This window comes from Physella acuta, unplaced genomic scaffold, assembly GCF_028476545.2.
Source record: "Physella acuta isolate Inbredline_101_S28 unplaced genomic scaffold, ASM2847654v3 ptg000687l, whole genome shotgun sequence".
NCBI lineage: Eukaryota > Metazoa > Mollusca > Gastropoda > Physidae > Physella > Physella acuta.
The window spans coordinates 47,858-69,960 of NW_026732206.1; the positions used below are offsets into that span (position 1 = coordinate 47,858).

At 40.8% G+C, this 22,103-nt stretch overlaps 1 protein-coding gene across 3 annotated transcripts in view; it reads left to right on the plus strand.

The window, feature by feature from the left end:
• The first annotated feature begins 957 nt into the window (after positions 1–957).
• LOC131949292 (potassium voltage-gated channel subfamily KQT member 1) overlaps positions 958–22,103 on the plus strand; it is a 45,362-nt gene continuing 24,216 nt past the window's right edge. For 2 of the 3 annotated variants that reach the window (XR_009388147.1, XM_059311111.1), the window contains exon 1: positions 958–1,662. Coding sequence is in view for 1 of the 3 variants with exons in the window: in XM_059311111.1 (XP_059167094.1) it covers positions 986–1,662 (677 nt within the window). In the remaining 2 variants the exon portion in view is untranslated. Of the gene's footprint in view, positions 1,663–2,616; positions 2,675–22,103 lie in introns of those variants that run through there. The other variant, XM_059311112.1, reaches the window with a different exon arrangement.

The following is a 22,103-nucleotide window of genomic DNA, read 5'->3' on the forward strand; positions in this document are numbered from 1 at the left end:
CCTGACTCTAATCCTAAACCTAAAAAAACCTCAATATTATACAGAATTTGTCCTGCCATATTTCTAGTTTCTGTAAAAACGCTATTTATATATCGTCTGGGCAATTTCGCAGTAAGATCAGGAGTTGATATCGTATGTTTTATTTAGTGTCCTATCATAACATTACAGCAACTCTACCAGCCATCTTATTGTTTAGTCAGTCAATATTTTCTCATTTTTCTCATTCCATGCGCTCATTTTGTTCAGTTTTCTTACTATAAATATCAAAGTAAGCCGCAATTAATCGGAATTGGAACTGTTAGTTTTTTTTTATTATTCTGAAAATTAATTAGTTCCAACATTATGCTGTCACACATATCTATGTACTTGGAAACACATGTTTGATACATGCGTAAAACAAGCGACCCTGTAAACAAAACAAATCCGCCGTAGTCTATTACCCGTGTCGCCGTTAAATCCTCGTTTTTTGCAATGTGGACGGCACTGATGCGTGTGTTCTACGCAGCACTTGGTGCACGTGACGCGAAACGTTGGTGCACAGAATCTTTTTTTTTAGTTAACATTAGTAATTATTCTATCTTAATTATCAAGCTATTCGAATTTTCGTAATAAACTGTTAAGTTATGGTTAAAGATGTGCATTTCGTATGACCATCACGTGTTTGCTTCATACTTAAATGCATGCTTGGAAATAACAATTCAAGTACGACGCTATTTTGACGCACTCACTTTATAATCTATTTCTGCCATTCTTTTTCTCTTAGCCCAAGACAGACTTGCCAGTAACAACTTGTTTTGTTGATGTAAATAGAAGATAAATATATGGCTCAACAATTCACATAAGTAGTATGCACATTTATATATTTAAAAGAGGTTTAATGCAAATACCGCTACGTCTTCTCCAGATTACAGATTGTATCCTTTACGATACGCCAAAGACGTCATGATGTCCAGATAAGCCAGCGATGTGACGTCAGCGCGGACGTATGATACTGGACAACATGGAGTTGTTGCTGCTTGACCGCAATGCTCCAGTCAACAACAACAGCAGCGTCGGCGGCGGCGGCAAAGAGGGGGACAGCGAAAAGGGCGGCGCCCCCACGGGAGCAGGCGGCGTGGAGCTCACGGAGGTGAAAGTGTCCATCACGGACGAGAAACAGTGTGGGATTTTCACGTTCTCTGGTCAAACTGGATCCTGTAGCGAACCAGCTGAAGCGGCGGCATGCGTCCTTACTAAAGCAGGTTCGAAACACGGCCACACCAGCAACACTGACCTGAAAACCAAATGCCTTCGTTTAGACCCCTCGGCGCTGTGCTCACCCCCGCCGCCTAAAGACAACGCCCCTTACACCCCGGACGCCCCCGGGTCGAGCATGGCGCCCCAGGGATCATGGAACACACCTGCTTCAGCCAATCGCGGGTTGTTTGGTTCGGTCGACTCTGGGGGAGGGGGCACCAGCAGCGGGGCCCCCTTTGGGGGTGGGGACGCCGACCCTGAAGAGGCTGACCCTCGGATATTCATGGGCGCCTCCCGCCGCCTGCTGGACGATTCCTTCACCGTGAGGGTCAAGCGGAAGAGCATGAACTCGTCCGTACAGGTCAAGGTGTACAACTTCTTGGAGAGACCCACGGGCTGGAAGTGTTTTATTTACCATTTCACTGTGTGAGTACTGCTTCGTTTAGAATGTTTGTGTGGGGGTGTGTGTGTGGGGGGGTGGGGGGTCAAGGTCTACAACTTCCTGGAGAGACCCACGGGCTGGAAGTGTTTTATTTACCATTTCACTGTGTGAGTACTGCTTCATTAATAAGGTGTGTGTGGGTGTGTGTGTGGGGGGGGGGGGGAGGGGGGTCAAGGTCTACAACTTCTTGGAGAGACCCACGGGCTGGAAGTGTTTTATTTACCATTTCACTGTGTGAGTACTGCTTCGTTTAGAATGTTTGTGTGGGGGTGTGTGTGGGGGGGGGGGGGGGGGTGGGGGGTCAAGGTCTACAACTTCCTGGAGAGACCCACGGGCTGGAAGTGTTTTATTTACCATTTCACTGTGTGAGTACTGCTTCATTAATAAGGTGTGTGTGGGTGTGTGTGTGGGGGGGGGGGGGGGGAGGGGGGTCAAGGTCTACAACTTCTTGGAGAGACCCACGGGCTGGAAGTGTTTTATTTACCATTTCACTGTGTGAGTACTGCTTCGTTTAGAATGTTTGTGTGGGGGTGTGTGTGTGGGGGGGTGGGGGGTCAAGGTCTACAACTTCCTGGAGAGACCCACGGGCTGGAAGTGTTTTATTTACCATTTCACTGTGTGAGTACTGCTTCATTAATAAGGTGTGTGTGGGTGTGTGTGTGGGGGGGGGGGAGGGGGGTCAAGGTCTACAACTTCTTGGAGAGACCCACGGGCTGGAAGTGTTTTATTTACCATTTCACTGTGTGAGTACTGCTTCATTTATAAGGTGTGTGTGTGGGTGTGTGTGTGTGTGTGAGAGAGGGGGGGGGGTCAAGGTCTACAACTTCTTGGAGAGACCCACGGCCTGGAAGTGTTTTATTTACCATTTCACTGTGTGAGTACAGCTTCATTTATAAGGTGGGTGTGTGTGTGTGTGTGGGAGGGGGGGGGGGTCAAGGTCTACAACTTCTTGGAGAGACCCACGGGCTGGAAGTGTTTTATTTACCATTTCACTGTGTGAGTACTGCTTCATTCGTACGTTGTGTTGTGGTCGTGTGTGTACGTATGTGGGGTGGGGGGGGGGTGGGGGTGTCAAAAAATGACGTCTCGCACACATACATGCCAGGAGTACTGACTTCTATAGCGGCGCATTTCGTTAAGCAGAGAATGTAGTAAGAAATGTAAGTAAAAAAAAATATAAAAAAAAACTTGCAATTAATAATAATACTCTTTTCGCTAGAGTAGTTGTAGCTTGTTCATGGTTGGACAAAGTCTATGGAAAAATTGCTGTTGCTTGATTTTCGAGTTGTCTCTCCTATGTTTAAAGTAATTAAAGACAATCAAACTCATTACGAAAAATATAAAAGTTCATTTGTTTTTTAAAATCATCACAGACATTTTATTTAGGATTTACACATTTATTACTTTCTTTCATGACCAAAGATCGAATCATCGACGCTACACATATTTGGGTACACGTTTGATTGGTGTTCTATAAACAATCAATCAACCTACTTCTCATATATTCTGCCAATATCTGATTAGTCAATTGATAAAAGTAACGATCGGATCAATACCGCCATTGACAGCACCTTCATATCCTGTCGTTCCAAACACCCGTCGTCATGGTAACCGTGCCCGATTGACCATGAGAAATTAATTCCACATGTCCTGTCGGACTAACGAAGACCCTGAGGTCTCACTGGGGGGGGGGGGGATTAATTGGGAGTAGGAGGGGAGGGGGCAATGATCCCTGGAACATTTTTCTAGTCGGGCGGTCTAGTGGTGTCACATGGGTCTTGTGGTTTATATTAATAGACACAATAAACCTATCTTTTTTTTTTATTTCCAAGTATTTAGTTTAATGATATCCTTACTACACAAATAAGCTACTATTTTATACTGTGTGTCTGTACAGTGTATCCATACCGTATATCGTGTGTCTATACCGTGTGTCTATACCGTGTGTCTGTACCGTGTGTCTATACCGTGTGTCTGTACAGTGTGTCTGTACCGTGTGTCTATAACGTGTGTCTATACCGTGTGTCTATACCGTGTGTCTATAACGTGTGTCTATAACGTGTGTCTATACCGTGTGTCTGTACCGTGTGTCTATAACGTGTGTCTATACCGTGTGTCTATAACGTGTGTCTATAACGTGTGTCTATAACGTGTGTCTATAACGTGTGTCTATACCGTGTGTCTGTACCGTGTGTCTATAACGTGTGTCTGTACCGTGTGTCTATAACGTGTGTCTATACCGTGTGTCTATACCGTGTGTCTATACCGTGTGTCTATACCGTGTGTCTATACCGTGTGTCTATACTGTGTGTCTATATTGTGTGTCTATACCGTGTGTCTGTACCGTATGTCTATACCGTGTGTCTATACCGTATACCGTGTGTCTGTACCGTGTGTCTATACCGTGTGTCTATACCGTGTGTCTATACCGTGTGTCTATAACGTGTGTCTATAACGTGTGTCTATACCGTGTGTCTATACCGTGTGTCTATAACGTGTGTCTATAACGTGTGTCTATAACGTGTGTCTATACCGTGTGTCTATACCGTGCGTCTATAACGTGTGTCTATACCGTGTGTCTATACCGTGTGTCCATAACGTGTGTCTATACCGTGTACCGTGTGTCTATACCGTGTACCGTGTGTCTATACCGTGTGTCTATACCGTGTGTCTATACCGTGTGTCTATACCGTGTGTCTATACCGTGTCTCTATACCGTGTGTCTATACCGTGTACCGTGTGTCTATAACGTGTGTCTATACCATTTTTTTTATACCGTGTGTCTATACCGTGTGTCTATAACGTGTGTCTATACCGTATACCGTGTGTCTATACCGTGTCTCTATACCGTGTGTCTATACCGTGTGTCTATACCGTGTGTCTGTAACGCGTGTCTGTAACGTGTGTCTATACCGTGTCTCTATACCGTGTGTCTATACCGTGTGTCTATACCGTGTGTCTATACCGTGTACCGTGTGTCTATACCGTGTGTCTATACCGTGTGTCTATACCGTGTGTCTATACCGTGTGTCTATACCGTGTACTGTGTGTCTATACCGTGTGTCTATACCGTGTGTCTATACCGTGTACCGTGTGTCTATACCGTGTGTCTATACCGTGTGTCTATACCGTGTGTCTATACCGTGTCTCTATAACGTGTGTCTATACCGTGTACCGTGTGTCTATACCGTGTGTCTATACCGTGTACCGTGTGTCTATACCGTGTGTCTATACCGTGTACCGTGTGTCTATACCGTGTGTCTATACCGTGTACCGTGTGTCTATACCGTGTGTCTATACCGTGTGTCTATACCGTATACCGTGTGTCTATACCGTGTACCGTGTGTCTATACCGTGTGTCTATACCGTGTGTCTATACCGTGTACCGTGTGTCTATACCGTGTGTCTATACCGTGTGTCTATACCGTGTGTCTATACCGTGAGTCTATACCGTGTGTCTATACCGTATACCGTGTGTCTATACCGTGTACCGTGTCTCTATACCGTGTGTCTATACCGTGTGTCTATACCGTGTGTCTATACCGTGTCTCTATACCGTGTCTCTATACCGTGTCTCTATGACATACAGTATACGGTATAGATACACGGTATACGGTATAGACACACTGTACAGACACAGGGTATACGGTATAAAGACACGGTATGTCTATACTGTGTGTATATACCGTGTGTCTTTACCGTGAGTCTATACCGTGTACCGTGTGTCTGCACAGTGTTTCTAATATGCCTTAATGCGGCATTTGTACAACTGTGACATTGCTACACAATGTCAAGAATTTCAGCAATGTAAAAAAATAAAATGGACAGCTATGTTGAAAAGACGTGTGGATTTGTAGCTGCTAAATATAGCGCGTCCATCTTCTTCTTTTAAATCAAAATTGTGGAAGGAATAATCCCATTTTTTAAAAATGTCACATCGTTAAAATGTGAAGGTCGATATTGCGGAGTTCAATGCCCTACGTGTAACAAAGATCCTTCTTAGACAGAAAAATGTTGTGTTAGACACAGTCCATTTATGTTTGTGTCGGCATCTGAAGTCTTGTAATACTTGCATTGTCTTCAAAGTTAGATATAACATACTTAGCTAAAAATGGTAAGGAATCAACCGCATGGTTTGATATAGGTACGACATGATCGGATGATAGAGTGCTAGAGATTATATGTTTCATTGACTTCGGTATTCAAGAGGAGAGTGTAGTCAGCAATATGCTTGGCCGACTTGGGTTCCATAATGGCCGACTTGGGTTCCATAATGGCCGACTTGGATTCCATAATGGCCGACTTGGGTTCCATAATGTAAGTCGGGTACCCATCAGAGCAGTGGGGACGGAGGGACGTCTTACACACTCGAGCCTGGGATCCGAACTCGAGTCTTTCAGGGTAGCAGTCGTGAGCTCTACCATTCGATCTAGCCATTTAGCGAGATCTATATAAATCTGGCGAAGACTTATCGCTATAGGTTGGTACAATAAGGGTATGGACTTCTGAGTGAGAACCTTTTTTTGGTTACAAAAAAAAATAATAACACACAGCTGAGAATAAATTGGGTGTATGATTTACAAAGGGGAGATAATCCATGCTATTTTTTATTGTTATAATTATCCGCCCTTTATCTCGCCCTTGATATGACGGGAGTAGATAAATCGTCTACGGTTACGACAGTAAGTTGCCCGCCCCTGAATGTTGAATTACGGTAGGGAACACCGCGCGCGCTGCAGTCCGTATGACGTCATAGTGCAGACAGATGGGCCGAATCGCACAGATGGTGCGGACGTTGAACGTAGCGATAAATTTCATCGTGTGGGTGTGGAGTAGTTCTTTTACTACTAGATTCCCGATGGGGGGGGGGGGGGATGAGAGAGTTCCGGATGGGTGGGGCTGGGAGATACTGAAACGCAGCCAGTTGGAGAGGCTGCTAGGTTTATACTTAAGACATGCAGGTGTAGTGCGGGTTAAGCGATGGGTTAACGTTGGCTATAGGTCCTAGAGCGTTTAACGTTTTTATGTTTACTTTTTTTTTAATTGCTCCTTTTAGAAAAAAAAAATAGTATACTGTTAACCTGGTTCCATTTTAAAAAAAATATTTAAAACACTTTGTAAATATTAAAAGTGTATATTTTCATCGCGAAAAAAAAAGTATCCCACCCTTGTGACTTTCTTGATTGTTGTGACTCCTTAATACCGTAACTCTCAACATTCTTAAGACATTATATAACATATGTGACCCTAGTGACCTTTTGACCTCTCTTGACCAAGGATCTAGGATGACGTGGGCTGTGCAGTGGATGGTAGTAGACCACCAATAAAAATGTTCTCGTAAAGAGCCTTGCACTGGTCATTTTAAAAATACAAAACCTCATTAATCTGTTCCCCCTCCCATTCCTTATCTTGCGTGGGCTGTAATTAATCAGGATTGTAGAAAGGTTTTATAGTGAATTTCAGCAACAAATTACCCATTTCATTTCCCATTATTCTGTTTGACACAAAATAATGAACCTTATATTTTTTTTATTACGTTACGGCCTATTTGAGTGCTTGTGTAAGATACGGTTGGTTGAAAAACAAATACTTTGCGGGGTGGCGTGATCTAGAGGTAGAGCGTTAGACTGCTGACCAGAAAATATGGAGTTCAAATCTGGGTTCAAAACAGTAAAACGTCCCCGAGTCCACCCAGCTCTGATGGGTACCTAACTCACGTTATGGAAAGTAAAAGCGGCTGGGCATATTGTGGACAACACTATCCATTTATAGGCCGCACAGAAACAAATGAACTCTACTTCACTTGTCCCAAAGACCTTCAAGTTCGAAAAGGTCACTTTATTTTTAAAAAAACGTATTCACCGACTTTTATTTTCAACGATTATTGAAGTGATAAAACAAAAAAACATGCAATCTCTAGACTTCTTTCTTCTTCTTCGTTCTTAATTTTGGTGTTGGAAGGGATCCCCTCCATAGAATTCCAAGAACAAACTTACAAGGCAGCAGTTGTTTGATTTTGGAGTTGTCTCTCCTAGAAGAGTGGCTGTCCCCAGCTAACGAGCCTCATCTGCCCGAGGGTTCAAACTCGAGACTTTTCGGTTTATCGGCCATGAGCTTTATCGACTCGACCACGCCGACCCCCTTATCTCTAGACAACCGAGAAAAGGAAAAACTTAGGGAGCAATTGAAACGTTTGTGTGGTTCGGGTTTCCTCTCACCCACGTGTGCGGGTCACCCACCTGTGCGGGTCACGTGACTGATGCCCTTGACCTTCTCCCCAGCACCACTCCGACATTTCCGTTAAACGTACCCAGTTGTAAACCCTGCCCAATCAAAACATACCGGCAATACGTACACGTGTAACGTGATACCATGGGAATCTCCATGACAACGACATTGATAGGGCAAGGTTCAAGGTTAAAGTTAAGGTGAATGTCGTAATCTGTTAGAGAATGGGAGGATCTAAATGTTAACGTAAGTTAATGGAATAATTTAAAACATTACTGTTAAGTGGTGCTATGTCAGTTAATTTAAACATCCGTGTCAGGTTATGGGAAATCTATTAATTTACAAACACCACTTGGCAGAGGCGTAGCGACCCTTCCCAGCGCCCGGGGAAAAACTCATTTTGGCGCCCCCTCCCCCCATATATTTTTTAAAAATTTATAATGCAAAACTAAAATGAGCTTCTATTTTTTTTCTACCCATTTTGGCGCCCCCTAAGGCCGGCGCCCGGATACATATATACCCACCGCCCCCCGTCCCCCACCCCCTACCCCTCCATCGCTACGCCTCTGCCACTTGGATGTGTATTGAAACCAGTGTTTTTTCCAGACTTTTTTTCTCCGGGAGGGGGGGGGGGGGGGCACTTGAAATTTTCGGAGGGGCGGTAGACTTTTTTCGGGGGGGGGGGGGAAGGGACACTGTTAAAAGTATATATTTTCTATATAAATTTCATTTCGTTCGGGAAGGGGGGGGGGGCGGTAGACTTTTGGGGGGGGGGCTAAGCCCCCTCCCCCCCTGAAGAGATGCCTGGAAGAAACTCTGATTGAAATATTTATTTTAAAATTAAAGTAACAAAGTACGTCAATGAAATCAACATTTGTTAATACTTGATGTAGAGGGTGTAGGGTATCCTTCACATTTGACAGAAATAAAATAGCTTATGTGTAATAGCTGAAGGTTATTTGCTCCTAACCGCATTTTAACATTTACATAACATGACCATAATGGCTAGGAAAAGTGGGTGTAGTTGAAGATAATAATTTTATTAACAATCTATCAACTGTTAAGTGATAATACCTAACAAAAAAAGAAAAAATATTGAAAACATACACGGTTGACGGCGTCAAAGAAATACTTGTTAGTCCACCGTTTGGTATGGTTTTGAACTCGCGACCACAATGTCAACATATGAGTTGAATGTCCAAGCGTGCACTGAGAGCAAATATTTCAATTTACTCGAGACTAACATAACGTAAATAGCGCCGCCAATCTGATCAACTGAAGGGTTAGCATCTAGGTCTTTCGCGGGATTATATAACTCTCATCTGAAATAATCTTCGAGCTATTGTAGCTCAGTAAAGACATGAGATATGGATCCCGAAAGAAAGTGTCTAGTTCATAACAATTCATGAAATGTCGCGCTCTTTAAAAGGATCCTACAAGGAAAAGTCCAGTTCATAACAATTCTTCTAATCTTGTATTCTGTATAAATAAAAAGACCTTGAATTGACATGTCTAACCAATAAATTCTCTTCAAATTGTTATGCAAAGTTCGTTGTTTTCTGTGCTTAAAAACTGCAAACAATAGTTATAGTGGACTGAGCACAAACAGGTTGGGAGTCATTATAAGAGTACAGCACCTGGACCAGTTGTGTGCAGCTTTTGATGCTGTGACTGGAGTGTTTGCCCAGGTGTCAGAAATAACACCTCACCTCTGGAACCGGTGTGGCAAGAAACAGCAAGCATCTCTCGGGCATAACCTGGCATATGCCATCGACCTGGGGTGCTGAAGATGTTGATTGGCCTTTACCTGGACAGGTAGCTGAGGTTGTAGGAACGGTAACATTTGCAGTGTGTGTGGGTAGATGTTGTGGAACTATAGACAGGGGCGCCTCTTTACAGACTGACAGACTTGTGATTAGGCATCGTCTATATAGAATATATATGTATATATCCATATATTTATGTATATATATATATATATGTATATATATATATATATATATATATATATATATATATATATATATATATATATATATATATATATATATATATATATATAAGTGCATACATAACGTTACTAGAAGTGGAAAATATTATGTAGTATTTATGTAGTTCATAGAGAAACATCATTACATTTATATTGGGGCCAAACAACGCCTCTGGTTGATTCTGATTTCCAATGCACCTGCAAATATTTCTTCTGTAATGTTAAAATTGTGCGGAATGCTTCTGCGTGTTGAATTTTGGGTCTTTGCATTTATGTGTATTTGCGTTTGTATGCTTGGTTTTAAAAATTCTGCACCAAACGTCTATAAAAAAACAAAAAACGTAGTCCATGTCTCCCTTTAAAATTGAGCGTCTCGCTGATTTCATCGCACATAGAACCCATACATAGGCTGGAGTGTTCTCCCCTGGTCCCAAATGAGATTAACCATTAATGGACCAGACGGTAGCTTTATTTACAGCGGTGAACGTTGGTTCAATTTGCACTTGTTGATGGAGGGTTAATATAATGTGTCAACACAATATTTTAGAGTACGCGTGTTCTGACCCCATGCGCAAAGTCTCTTAAAGTTCGTTTTGTTTTGGTTGGCTACACCGCTAGACATAATTTACTTACTGTAGTGAACACCGTATGATGAGGAGTATAGTAGACATTTATAAATTTCATTAAAAAAAACACAAATGTACTGTTATCTTTGTCATTGGAACGATGTGGTGGAGTAGTAGAGCACATGAATATCTGCCCGAAAGTCTCGAGTTTGGTTGGATTCGGAGAAAGTAAAGTTACTTGTACAAAATCTAGTAAAAAACAAAACATCAATAAGTTTTATCGTTGTCTGTGAGAAGTCGTGGTCGAGTAGTAAAGCACACAATCTTCTTTACTCCTTGTGGAGCATAGGGCCTCAACCCTAACCTTCCACTTTGTCCTGTCCCCGGCTGTTGATTTTACAGCCTCCCAAGACATCCCTGCTGTCTTCAGTTTCAAAAATCTCTATTTGACTCAATTCAATGATAGTAACGGTAGTTGTGCAAAATTCTAAAAGTATGATCATTCCGCTTGTCGAGATCAAAACACTAAACTAAATAGGCTCTACTTGATTGGTCTTATAGATCATTTTGGTTGTTAGGCCTATAAAGTAGTTTGTTCCTGGCTACACCGCTAGACATAATTTACTTACTGTAGTGAACACCGTAACTTCCTTGTAAATATCACTTTACTTTTTGTTCCTTGACTTTCCCTGGACTTGTCTGACCAAAGCACATGCAATTCAAGAACAGTATCACATGCACTCTTGCGTATTCGCAATTATTTTTAACCACAAAAGCATTAGCTCGTTTGGGATAGCTCCCTACTATGGGTACGCAAAATGAAAGTTCTTATGCTTAAGTTAAAGCTATAAGCAACTATACGCTCGTTTCGCTTTATGTTTATAAAATAAAATAATAAAATCACAAAGTACGTTTTAAAATCGTAATTATATATATATATATATATATATATATATATATATATATATATATATATATATATATATATATATATATATATATATATATATATATATATATATATATATATATATATATATATATATATATATGTATATATAAATACAACTGTCCCCTCTAGACAAAATGACGTTCCTTAATAACCTCGCTGCTGTAACCATAATTGAAAGTTACATTGAGTTACAACGCGGCGGAAAGCTTTTACTTGTCCGAAATAACGTCTCGCAAAATCTCGTTCTACGCTTAACAGAGAAGAAAATAGCCTGTACCGATTGGGACAGTAGCATTATAATTATTTCACTCACACGCGGTCATCATAGGTCTCTACTCGAGGATTGACCGGTCTGACAAGAGCTTAGCTAGGTCATCATAGGTCCAGTGTTTCTTCCAGACTTTTTACTCGGGTGGGGCACTTGAAATTTTCGAGGGGGGGGGGGGGCAGTAGACTTTCTTCTTGGGGGGGGGCGGACACTGTTAAAAGTATATATTTTCTATATAAATTTCATTTAGTTCGGGGGGGGGGGGGGATAGACTTGCGGTAGAGATGCCTGGAAGAAACTCTGCATAGGTCTCTCTACTCGTGGCTTGACCAGTCTGACAAACGATGAAAACAGAATATGTGAATATGAGTGATTAATGTAATTAGGAACGATAGTTAAAGTAAGCTAAAAATAAAACATTATTATAGTTTTAGTGATCAACACCGTCTGATATTCAGGGTGATTAATTTACTTTTTGGAGTTAACAAAAGCATATTGTAATATTGTGCATTTTTTTTCCATTACAAATTGAATGAACGTATTCCGAAAAATACCGTTGAATGTATTAAACGGTTCGTTTAGTTGGAGATGGAGGGAGGGGATGCGGTCTTGAGTTGGGGGCCAGGTGGGATTAAGATCATAGAGGGGTTTCTTACGCTTTTAATGACGAACTTATGTGTCTTTTGTCTCGAATTTTTACAGGGGATTCTTTAAAGTTCGATCTACCTAAACAATTATAAATAGTCTAGTAAGAGGCCTATCGCAGTTGGAGATACTTCAGAAAATCCGAACTTGATGTCCGGCAACGCCTCTGTTAAAATTATTGGTAGCAAATTATTATTTTTTTAAAGTACGTTAAAAAAAAACTAATACAAAGTTGTTAACGTAACGTTCATTGTTTGATGGTCATCAAGCATTGCTCAACAACATAATGCATAATTAATGTTTATTAACTATTGATTAATGACACTTTCTATAGTTCACATGTATAAAAACAAGTACTGTAAATATGAGCTTCGTCGTGTCTTGTGAAAAATTAAAAAGTATTCTACTGAAATAAACTCTATCTTCTCCTAAAAGTTGAGTCTCCAGTTTTGATTTTACAGTACGTAATATTTTACCAGTGTGGAACAGCGTAAACAAGTTTTTCGTGTTAGGGCTATGTGTATACAAACAATATACAAATTATATGTACAGAAAATATGTACACAAATAATGTACATATACACTACCAAATTATGTGCCCACAAATAATCGAACAAAACAGAAGGAAATAAATAAAAATCGAAGACGGGTAAATAATTGATCCTTGCACGTAGAACCCATAAAACGGATCAAAAAGAAAATAAAGACCTATCGATCACCAATACCGTTAACATGCAGGTATTGCGTAACTTTTCATTACAACCCGGAGGAAAACGGATCCATTTTTTTTTTACCGAAGTGAAAAAAAAACCTGCCCAATATTAATGGTTGTTCTATTCGATACATTTTGTTAGGGTTTTTTTATATTTTTAGTTTTATCGATACATGAACAGCGCGCTCGTTGTAAATAATGGTTAAATGTTTGGTAAGGAGAGGGAAGGGGGTGGGGAGCGCTGTTTGAATGCTCCCCATCTATATTTTCGTACCGAAGAACCAATCAACCATAACATGTTTTATTTATATGGGTGGACGATGGTTTTGTTTCTAATCCTAAGCCGTTTTTATTTTCCAATGCTTACATAGTCCCTACAATAACATCAATATGTTATGTATATATATATATATATAAATATAAATATATATATATATATATATATATATATATATATATATATATATATATATATATATATATATATATATATATATATATATATATATATATATATATATATATGTATATATATATATATATATGTATATATATATATGTATATATTTATAATATATATATATATATATATATATATATATATATACATTTATAATATATATATATATATATATATATATATATATATATATATATATATATATATATATATATATATATATATATCGCATCCCCTGAACCAGACTGTTCTAACTTAACTTTTTTTAAAATGTTCACATAAAGTGTATACATTTTCGTTCTCATTAACATTTCTATATTAAGCACTTTGTGAAATTTAAGTGTTGTGTAATAATGTTGAGAGATAGGGCCACGGAATTATTTGCAATGATGCCTTGGTGGATTTAGAATAGAACGGTGTATACATCTGAAGAGAAAACAAAATATGGAGTAAAAACTGTATGGTTTTAAGGGAGCGATATATATATATATATATATATATAGATGTAACTAGGTGTAGTTACCAGAGACGATAACAACGCAATAGTGCAGGTGTTAGGCTGATAACGATCACAAAGCCGCTGCGCAGTTCACAGGCTGACGCAACAGTGCAGATGGCTTATTAATCGGACTGTATGACAGAAGCGGCGTAATTAACATTCTGATGCAACGATTAGAATCGATTACGAATACGATTACGATTACGAATCCGATTACGAATACAAGGGATATATAGGAAGGCGACAGTTGAGAAGGAGAGGCCGAACTGGAGTAGGGGATCAGTCAGTCAGTAAGAGGAGTATCAGAGACAGTGACAGGATCAGTATCAAGTTGGTTATTGAACGGGTTAGCCGTATTGTGTTAATAAAGACGATAGACATGTGCATTCAGTTATGTGAAGACTAGTGAGGACTGTTGGGGGTCAGTTGATTCAGACTATTATTGTGAAGCATTTCTTTTGATTCATTATATTATTGTGAAGCATTTCTTTGATTCATGTAATAAAAGGATCAATAGTGAACCTGCATCTTCGAGTATCTATACTGTGGTCGATGTTGTGTAGAATGAGTGGTTAGACTCGTTAACATTTGGCACTACAGGCAAATAGACTCGTTACATTTGGCGTTGTCGAGCAGAAGATGCAACTACGCTCGGTCACATTTGGCGTCGTCGGCAGAGGAATCCAATTAGACCAGCCGCTAGGGCACCCATAGTCAACCTAGATCCAGTTCATAACTGTGTTTCGTGTGTGTGTGAATTCGGACATTCAGGAACAGTGAAAAGTGAGGAACGAGGAAAAATTTTCATACACACACGGTAAGAAAGGTCTTTTCTTTTTTGACTCAAGGAATAAAAATTATAATGTCTACTCTGGACGAGAAGCAGACCCATATTGTGGTCCTGCCCAGAGAGTCCCACATTAACAAATTTTACGGCGACGGTGATCCAGCTTTAACCAACAGGTTCAGTGAAGAGGTCAAAGCGGCCTGGGCCTCGAGATACATGTCACCAGAGGAAAGATTAAGACTGCTGATGGGCAGTATAGGAGAGACGGTTAGGGCAGAGGTCAAATGCCACGATAAAACCATCCAATCAGATCCAGATAAGGTGCTGGATCTAATTATGGAGACCTTTGGGGAGAGACGGTCGGGATCGCAACTGCTATCGGGGTTCGTAGGCTTAAAGCAGAGAATGGCGGAGAGTGTGATGGAGTATTCACACCGAATGAACAGGGCCTTTGATTCGGTAAAGGGCAAATCACCTGACATTGATGTGCGCCTACTGAGGGACCATTTCATCGAGGGGCTAGCAACCCCAATCTTAAGGAGAAAGTTGAAAGAAGAGGTCTACAAAGACCCACAGTTGACCTTCCTTCAGGTCAGGAACTCAGCGATCCGCAGGTCCGAGGATGAGGACCAATCGAACTGTTCGGTAGACAAAGTCTCTGTGCCGGAACAGAAACAACCCCCACCCACAGGGACCGGCACGATGGAAACCATGATGGCTCAACTGTTGGCCCACCTGGATAAGGTTGACCAACGATTGGAGAGGTTAGAAAGCAGGTCAACAGCTGAGAATCAGGGCAAAAACGGGACAAAACAGGGACGGGTTGGACAGCCGCGACCTGCCGGTCCATCGCTCCGGTGGACGGCTGACGGTCGACCAATTTGCTTGTCCTGCTCACAACCAGGACATATGGCACGGTACTGTCCGGTGAAACGATCGCCCTCTGTAAGGCAGGTCAAGGCTACAGAGCGGCGAGGTTATGGCGTAAGAAACAAAAGGAAACAAACAATGAAAGAGTCTCAAACAAGACTCGAAGAGAAATTATCAGATATTGAAAAAATGAACTGTGAAATGAACTTGAATGTTGAAAAGTTTCAAGTGAACAATTTGTTGGCTAAGAAAAAAAATGATAAGGAAGAAATTGGTAGACTTAATAATGAGATCTCAAGGTTAACCATGAAACGGGATAGGGAAAGTTCATGCAAATTAAAAGCACAGAAGAAAGGTTCATCTGTAGAGTGTCTGTTATCTGAAGAAGAAAATAGAAAATTTGTACCTGGTTTTGCAAAAATTGCCGCACCGTTGCATGACTTAGTAAACAAAAGGACAAAGAAACACAGTAAGGAGAAAAAGAAAGGCAAAACACAACTGATAGGTGAATTATGGACTGAGGAATGCCTGAACTCGTTTAAGCTACTGAAAAAGGCTTTGACAGAGGCGCCGATATTAGGATACGCAGACTTTGACAAACCATTTCGGCTAGAAATTGACGCCAGCTCTAAAGGTCTGGGAGCTGTGCTATCACAACAACAGGAGCAAGGTTTCAGGGTTATTGCGTATGCCAGTCGAGCTCTGAAGGAATCAGAGAAGAACATGACAAATTACAGCGCCATGAAACTAGAACTTTTGACATTAAAATGGGCTGTGACTGAAAAATTCAGGGACTATCTATTAGGTGCTAAATGTGTGGTATACACTGACAATAACCCCCTCAGTCACCTAAAGACAGCAAAGTTGGGATCCATCGAACAGCGATGGGCAGCAGAATTGGCACTCTTTGACCTGGAGATAAAATATCGCCCGGGGCGGTCCAATGGCAATGCGGACGCCTTATCAAGGAATCCTTACGAGAGACCGGGCGATGAGGAAGAAACGCTGACAGGAATATGTGAGGTCAGAGCGTCAACAGATATCCCTCACGGGGTGCAAGTGATGCAAAACGGGCAGACCGGGGTGGAGCACATATCCACAGAGCCCGGACATATGGACATTAGTGATTTTAATTGCCTTAATAATAAAGAGATAAGAGATGCCCAGAGAACGGATAGTGGCTTACAGCCGCTGTTGAAATACGTCCAGGAACAAAAATTCCCAAGAAGAAGGGAAAGAGAACAGTTTGGTCGGGAAACAAAGAAACTACTGAGTCAGTGGGACCGTCTCAGTATAAAGGATGGTGTTCTCATGCGGAGAATTCATGACCAAATAGATGGGACAATACACCAGGTGGTGGTGCCTGGACAGTTACGAGAAGAAGTGCTAAGGTTGGCGCATGACAGGGCAGGACACCAGGGTCAGGACAGGACGCACAAAATATTACGACGGCGGTGTTACTGGCCCAATATGGAGATGGAGGTCAAACGCCATTGTGAGGCTTGTGTGAGGTGTCAGCATGCGAAAATGCCAGTTGTTAAAATGAGACAGCCATCAGGACACTTACTGGCGACAAAACCACTAGAGATTGTGGCTATGGACTTTACGTCGTTGGAGCAATCATCGGATGGGACGGAACATGTGTTGGTAATGACTGATGTATTCACCAAATGGACTGTTGCGGTGCCCACACGAGATCAGACGGCCAAAACAGTGGCAAAGGTCTTAATAGAACATTGGTTCATCAAATATGGCATACCAAGACAATTACACTCTGACCAAGGAAGGGCCTTTGAGTCAGAAGTAATTAACCAACTGTGCAGCCACTACGGGATCAACAAATCTAGAACAACCACATTTAATCCGAAAGGAAACGGACAGTGCGAGCGGTTCAACCGCAGCATGCATGATTTGCTGCGTACTCTAGAACCTGAACAGAAAAAACGTTGGCCTGATTTTCTCCCAGAGTTGGTATATCTATACAACTGCACCCCCCATGCCACAACCGGCTTTTCGCCACACATGTTATTGTTCGGACGGGAGGCTCGACTCCCTCTTGACTTGTTCCTAGGGAAAAAGGAAAGTATGACTGGCTCATACACCGCACTGGAATATGTGAATGAACATATGAGACGAATTAGAGAAATGTACAGGGTAGTACAGGAAAGACTAGAACATGAAGCACGGCGAAGGGAACCGCCGGTATAGACAAAGGACCCGCCACTCAAACTGAACGACAGGGTATTATTGCGTAGCCACCCGTTAGGCAGAAACAAAATCCACGACCTCTGGGGACAGGAGATATGGCAAGTCGTGGAGATGCCTAAAGTAGCAGGTGGCCCCTTTAAGATAAGACCCATCAATCACACCAAACCGGATCGGTGGGCGAATATTGCTCAATTAGAGAAATATTGTCATAGTCAAGAAGAGCAGTTACACACAAGGAAACCTAAGACAATTAGGGAACCGGAAACTATAACGGAAATTCACATACCCATCCCGGAACCATGTCACCATCAACAGAACAACAGCGATACACATGTGGAGGATAACGGCAACAAAGAGGATCCCGTTCCTCCCAGAAGCAGAGAGACAGTAGACCATCAGATAAGTGGTCCGCGGAGAAGTGTGAGAAACAGAAAGAATACGAAATTTTTCGTCAGCAACCATCAATTCTTTCATGGTCGCGCTGGTATGAGAACAGACTGTTCAAAAAGTTATAAAAGTGAACTGGTGAAGGCACCAAACGAAAAAAGGTGGATGTGAATTCTAGAACTGCCTTGTGTCTGAGGAATATGATGTAGACACATTTGATATGTGAAATAGGGATAACTGTCAATCTTTTACGAATGTGACGACATTGACAGTGAATGGAACAATAAATTTTTTTTACGATGGTGCGATTGACATTTAAGAAGTGCACCTACCAAGCGTTGTTTGTGGTTGAAAACACACAAAAAAAAGGCGGCGGTGGATGTAACTAGGTGTAGTTACCAGAGACGATAACAACGCAATAGTGCAGGTGTTAGGCTGATAACGATCACAAAGCCGCTGCGCAGTTCACAGGCTGACGCAACAGTGCAGATGGCTTATTAATCGGACTGTATGACAGAAGCGGCGTAATTAACATTCTGATGCAACGATTAGAATCGATTACGAATACGATTACGATTACGAATCCGATTACGAATACAAGGGATATATAGGAAGGCGACAGTTGAGAAGGAGAGGCCGAACTGGAGTAGGGGATCAGTCAGTCAGTAAGAGGAGTATCAGAGACAGTGACAGGATCAGTATCAAGTTGGTTATTGAACGGGTTAGCCGTATTGTGTTAATAAGGACGATAGACATGTGCATTCAGTTATGTGAAGACTAGTGAGGACTGTTGGGGGTCAGTTGATTCAGACTATTATTGTGAAGCATTTCTTTTGATTCATTATATTATTGTGAAGCATTTCTTTGATTCATGTAATAAAAGGATCAATAGTGAACCTGCATCTTCGAGTATCTATACTGTGGTCGATGTTGTGTAGAATGAGTGGTTAGACTCGTTAACATTTGGCACTACAGGCAAATAGACTCGTTACATTTGGCGTTGTCGAGCAGAAGATGCAACTACGCTCGGTCACACATATATATATATATATATATATATATATATATATATATATATATATATATATATATATATATATATATATATGTTGTACGTTAACATTGTTGTGAGCATGCTGTGAGTTTAAGTGTGTAACAAATTACATTTTCACAAGTCCTCAGCAGACGACCAAGGATCGCGTGCCGTCAGATGGATGGCACCGGAAGTGTCGTCGTAGTGTACAATTTGGCGCCATTAATGAGGCGGTTTATTCTCATTGGCTAACTCGTGTCGTGCTGGTCTGCCGGCTTGTCAAATTAAGCGAGATCGTTCCTGCTTGGATTACCCTGATAAATCCGCCCTGTCGTTGTCTACATTTGTGTTGTATGGTGTGGGGTTAAAGGTTTGTGTGGAGAGGGACGGGTGGGTGGATGGGTGCATGCTGAGTGCGAAGGTACTTATAATAAGTACATTTAATAATCGAATGGTCTTGAAGCTTAAAATCGTTAACTCAACGTATAACTCAAACAGAAGACTGTCTTAAAAATAATATTTGAAATGAAGACTGAAATTTTAAAAGAAAAACAACTAAACAACCCCTCAACAAAATTGATTTTGATAGCTATCAATACTTTGACTTGACTTAGTTCTCTTTGTTTCCTGTGGAACATAGGGCCTCAACCATACCCTTCCATTTTGTCCGGTCCGGTTGTTAATTTTGTTATCTCCCAAGAAATCTCTGCCGTCTTTAGTTCTTCAAGAAGACTCCGTCTCCAGGCCTGTCTTGGGCGCCCTCTCTCCCGCTTTCCCTTGGGGTTTCAATAAGTTGAGTTGAAATCCATTAAGCTCACACAAAAACAAGTTAATAAAAAGTATAGTAACAATTTAAGCGCAATTTCCTTATGTTATCTAAAAATAGATAGACGTATAATGCTGGGGTGCGTTCAAGCTAGGAGAACGATCGGTTTGTAGGTGTTCATGTAATTTAAAAAATTTTTTTGTGACCGAACGAAAGGATATTTTTGAAAACTTTCTTCGGCAATATTGTTCTAAATTATGGCAGGAATCGATTGGTAAATGTTTCAAGTCGCTAAGTGGTCTGGTTGCCGAGATATGGGCCAAAAATTGCATTTTTTCGAGGTTTTTTACTTTTCCGGCAAATCCAGGAAGGAATTCCGGGAATTTTTTTAGCCCACAATCATCCTCGGAACTTGCTTAACATATTTGCTTTTGGAACTAGTCCTCGATATTGCTTCGTTGAGGAGGAGATAAGACTTAAAGCTGCGGACACACATCGGACACACATCCATCCTTGACGAGTTAATAATCGCAATTGTCCGTATGGAAATTGCGCTAAAAAAATCTAGATAAGTTTTTTTAATAATATGGACTGTTATTCTCTGACAGTACACTTACATTTCACCATCATTTTATTACTAAGCCAAGGAAGCAAACAAACTCTACTCCACCCTCTTTGTTGGCAACCAGGTTCAAGTCTCTTGACAGTCAGACGAAGAGGTCGGGGTGTCACAAAGATGAGGTGACCTCACGAGTTTTGAGACTGACGGGGTCAGGGGTCAGATATACACGATGAGACGAGTAAACGTGCGATAGATATTTTTATTGTAATGTTGCATGAACCCTGTCACAAAGTTGGCTTAGGGTTAAACCCGGGTTTGAGTTTGTTGAGTTTAGAAATGTCGTTATAATCATATCGATTTGACTGTTTCTAAGTTCGTACAAATTGTAGAAGACAAGTTGAAAGCTTTAGTTTTGAAAGCGTATTTTGTCGCTATAGTTAGGGTTCACAAAAATAAGTAGATTATAAACGCTAGAAATTTGTGTTTGACTTGATTATTTGAAAGAATCACTAAAATGCATATTTCAGCTTTTATACTTTTACATCAGATGGAATAGAGTACTTTCGACTACTGTTTTTTTTATATATAAATGTTACTTAAGTAGATTTTGCATTACATACTTTAATAGTAGACTTAGAAATGTAGCATAAGACAGCATCGGAGACAGCATACACTACAAAGTCTGGAACATCTATATTAATAAATACTGAGTGTAATCAAGTAGACCATTCGGCCTCTAGTAAAGCAGGACTTTTTTTTTGGTAGTGACCTCTGACCCATACCAAAGTCTCCACAGCTATTATGGGTTAGATTTAGTGTAAGTTTTTTAAATAGAGACGAACGTATAGGGCTTTTACTTATTACTATTTACTTTATCGCTGTCAAGCAATATTTGCCCAGTGATTTCTGTGGTTAAATAAAAAGTGTAGAACCACTTTAGACTAGATTGTCTATGTGACTGGTATATTTTTTGTGACGCCGATATATGACGGGATAGCGTGGTCAGTGTTATATCCTGCTGACTCTAATGTGTGTATATTTCCAAAATCCACCATCTTCCTCACCCCGCCCTTGTCTTTAATGTTAACAACAAAATATAAGATGGTTTTAATCAAACTAGATCGTTATGTTTTTAGCATACATTGCCACGTATTTCAGTACTAAACACACTTTATCCTCGTCTTTGCAGAAAAATATTTACTGCATCAGCTTATGGACTAAAAGGGTGCACACATTGTTCATAATAACCACCAAAGCTGATGGAAAATGCTCTATATTTCTTAGTATTCTCTTGCACAAAACAAAAAAAAGCCTACATGAACACATGTATTTCGTGATCTATTAAAATAACATTGTAGTTTCGCATTGTTTCACTGAAAATTGTTACATGATCGATGGAAAGCGTTGCTGAGCTTTATATTGAGTAAAAAAAATAATCTAAAGGTCAGTTTGCTTATTTACTTTTAGATTTTAGACAATGTATTCCCCCTCC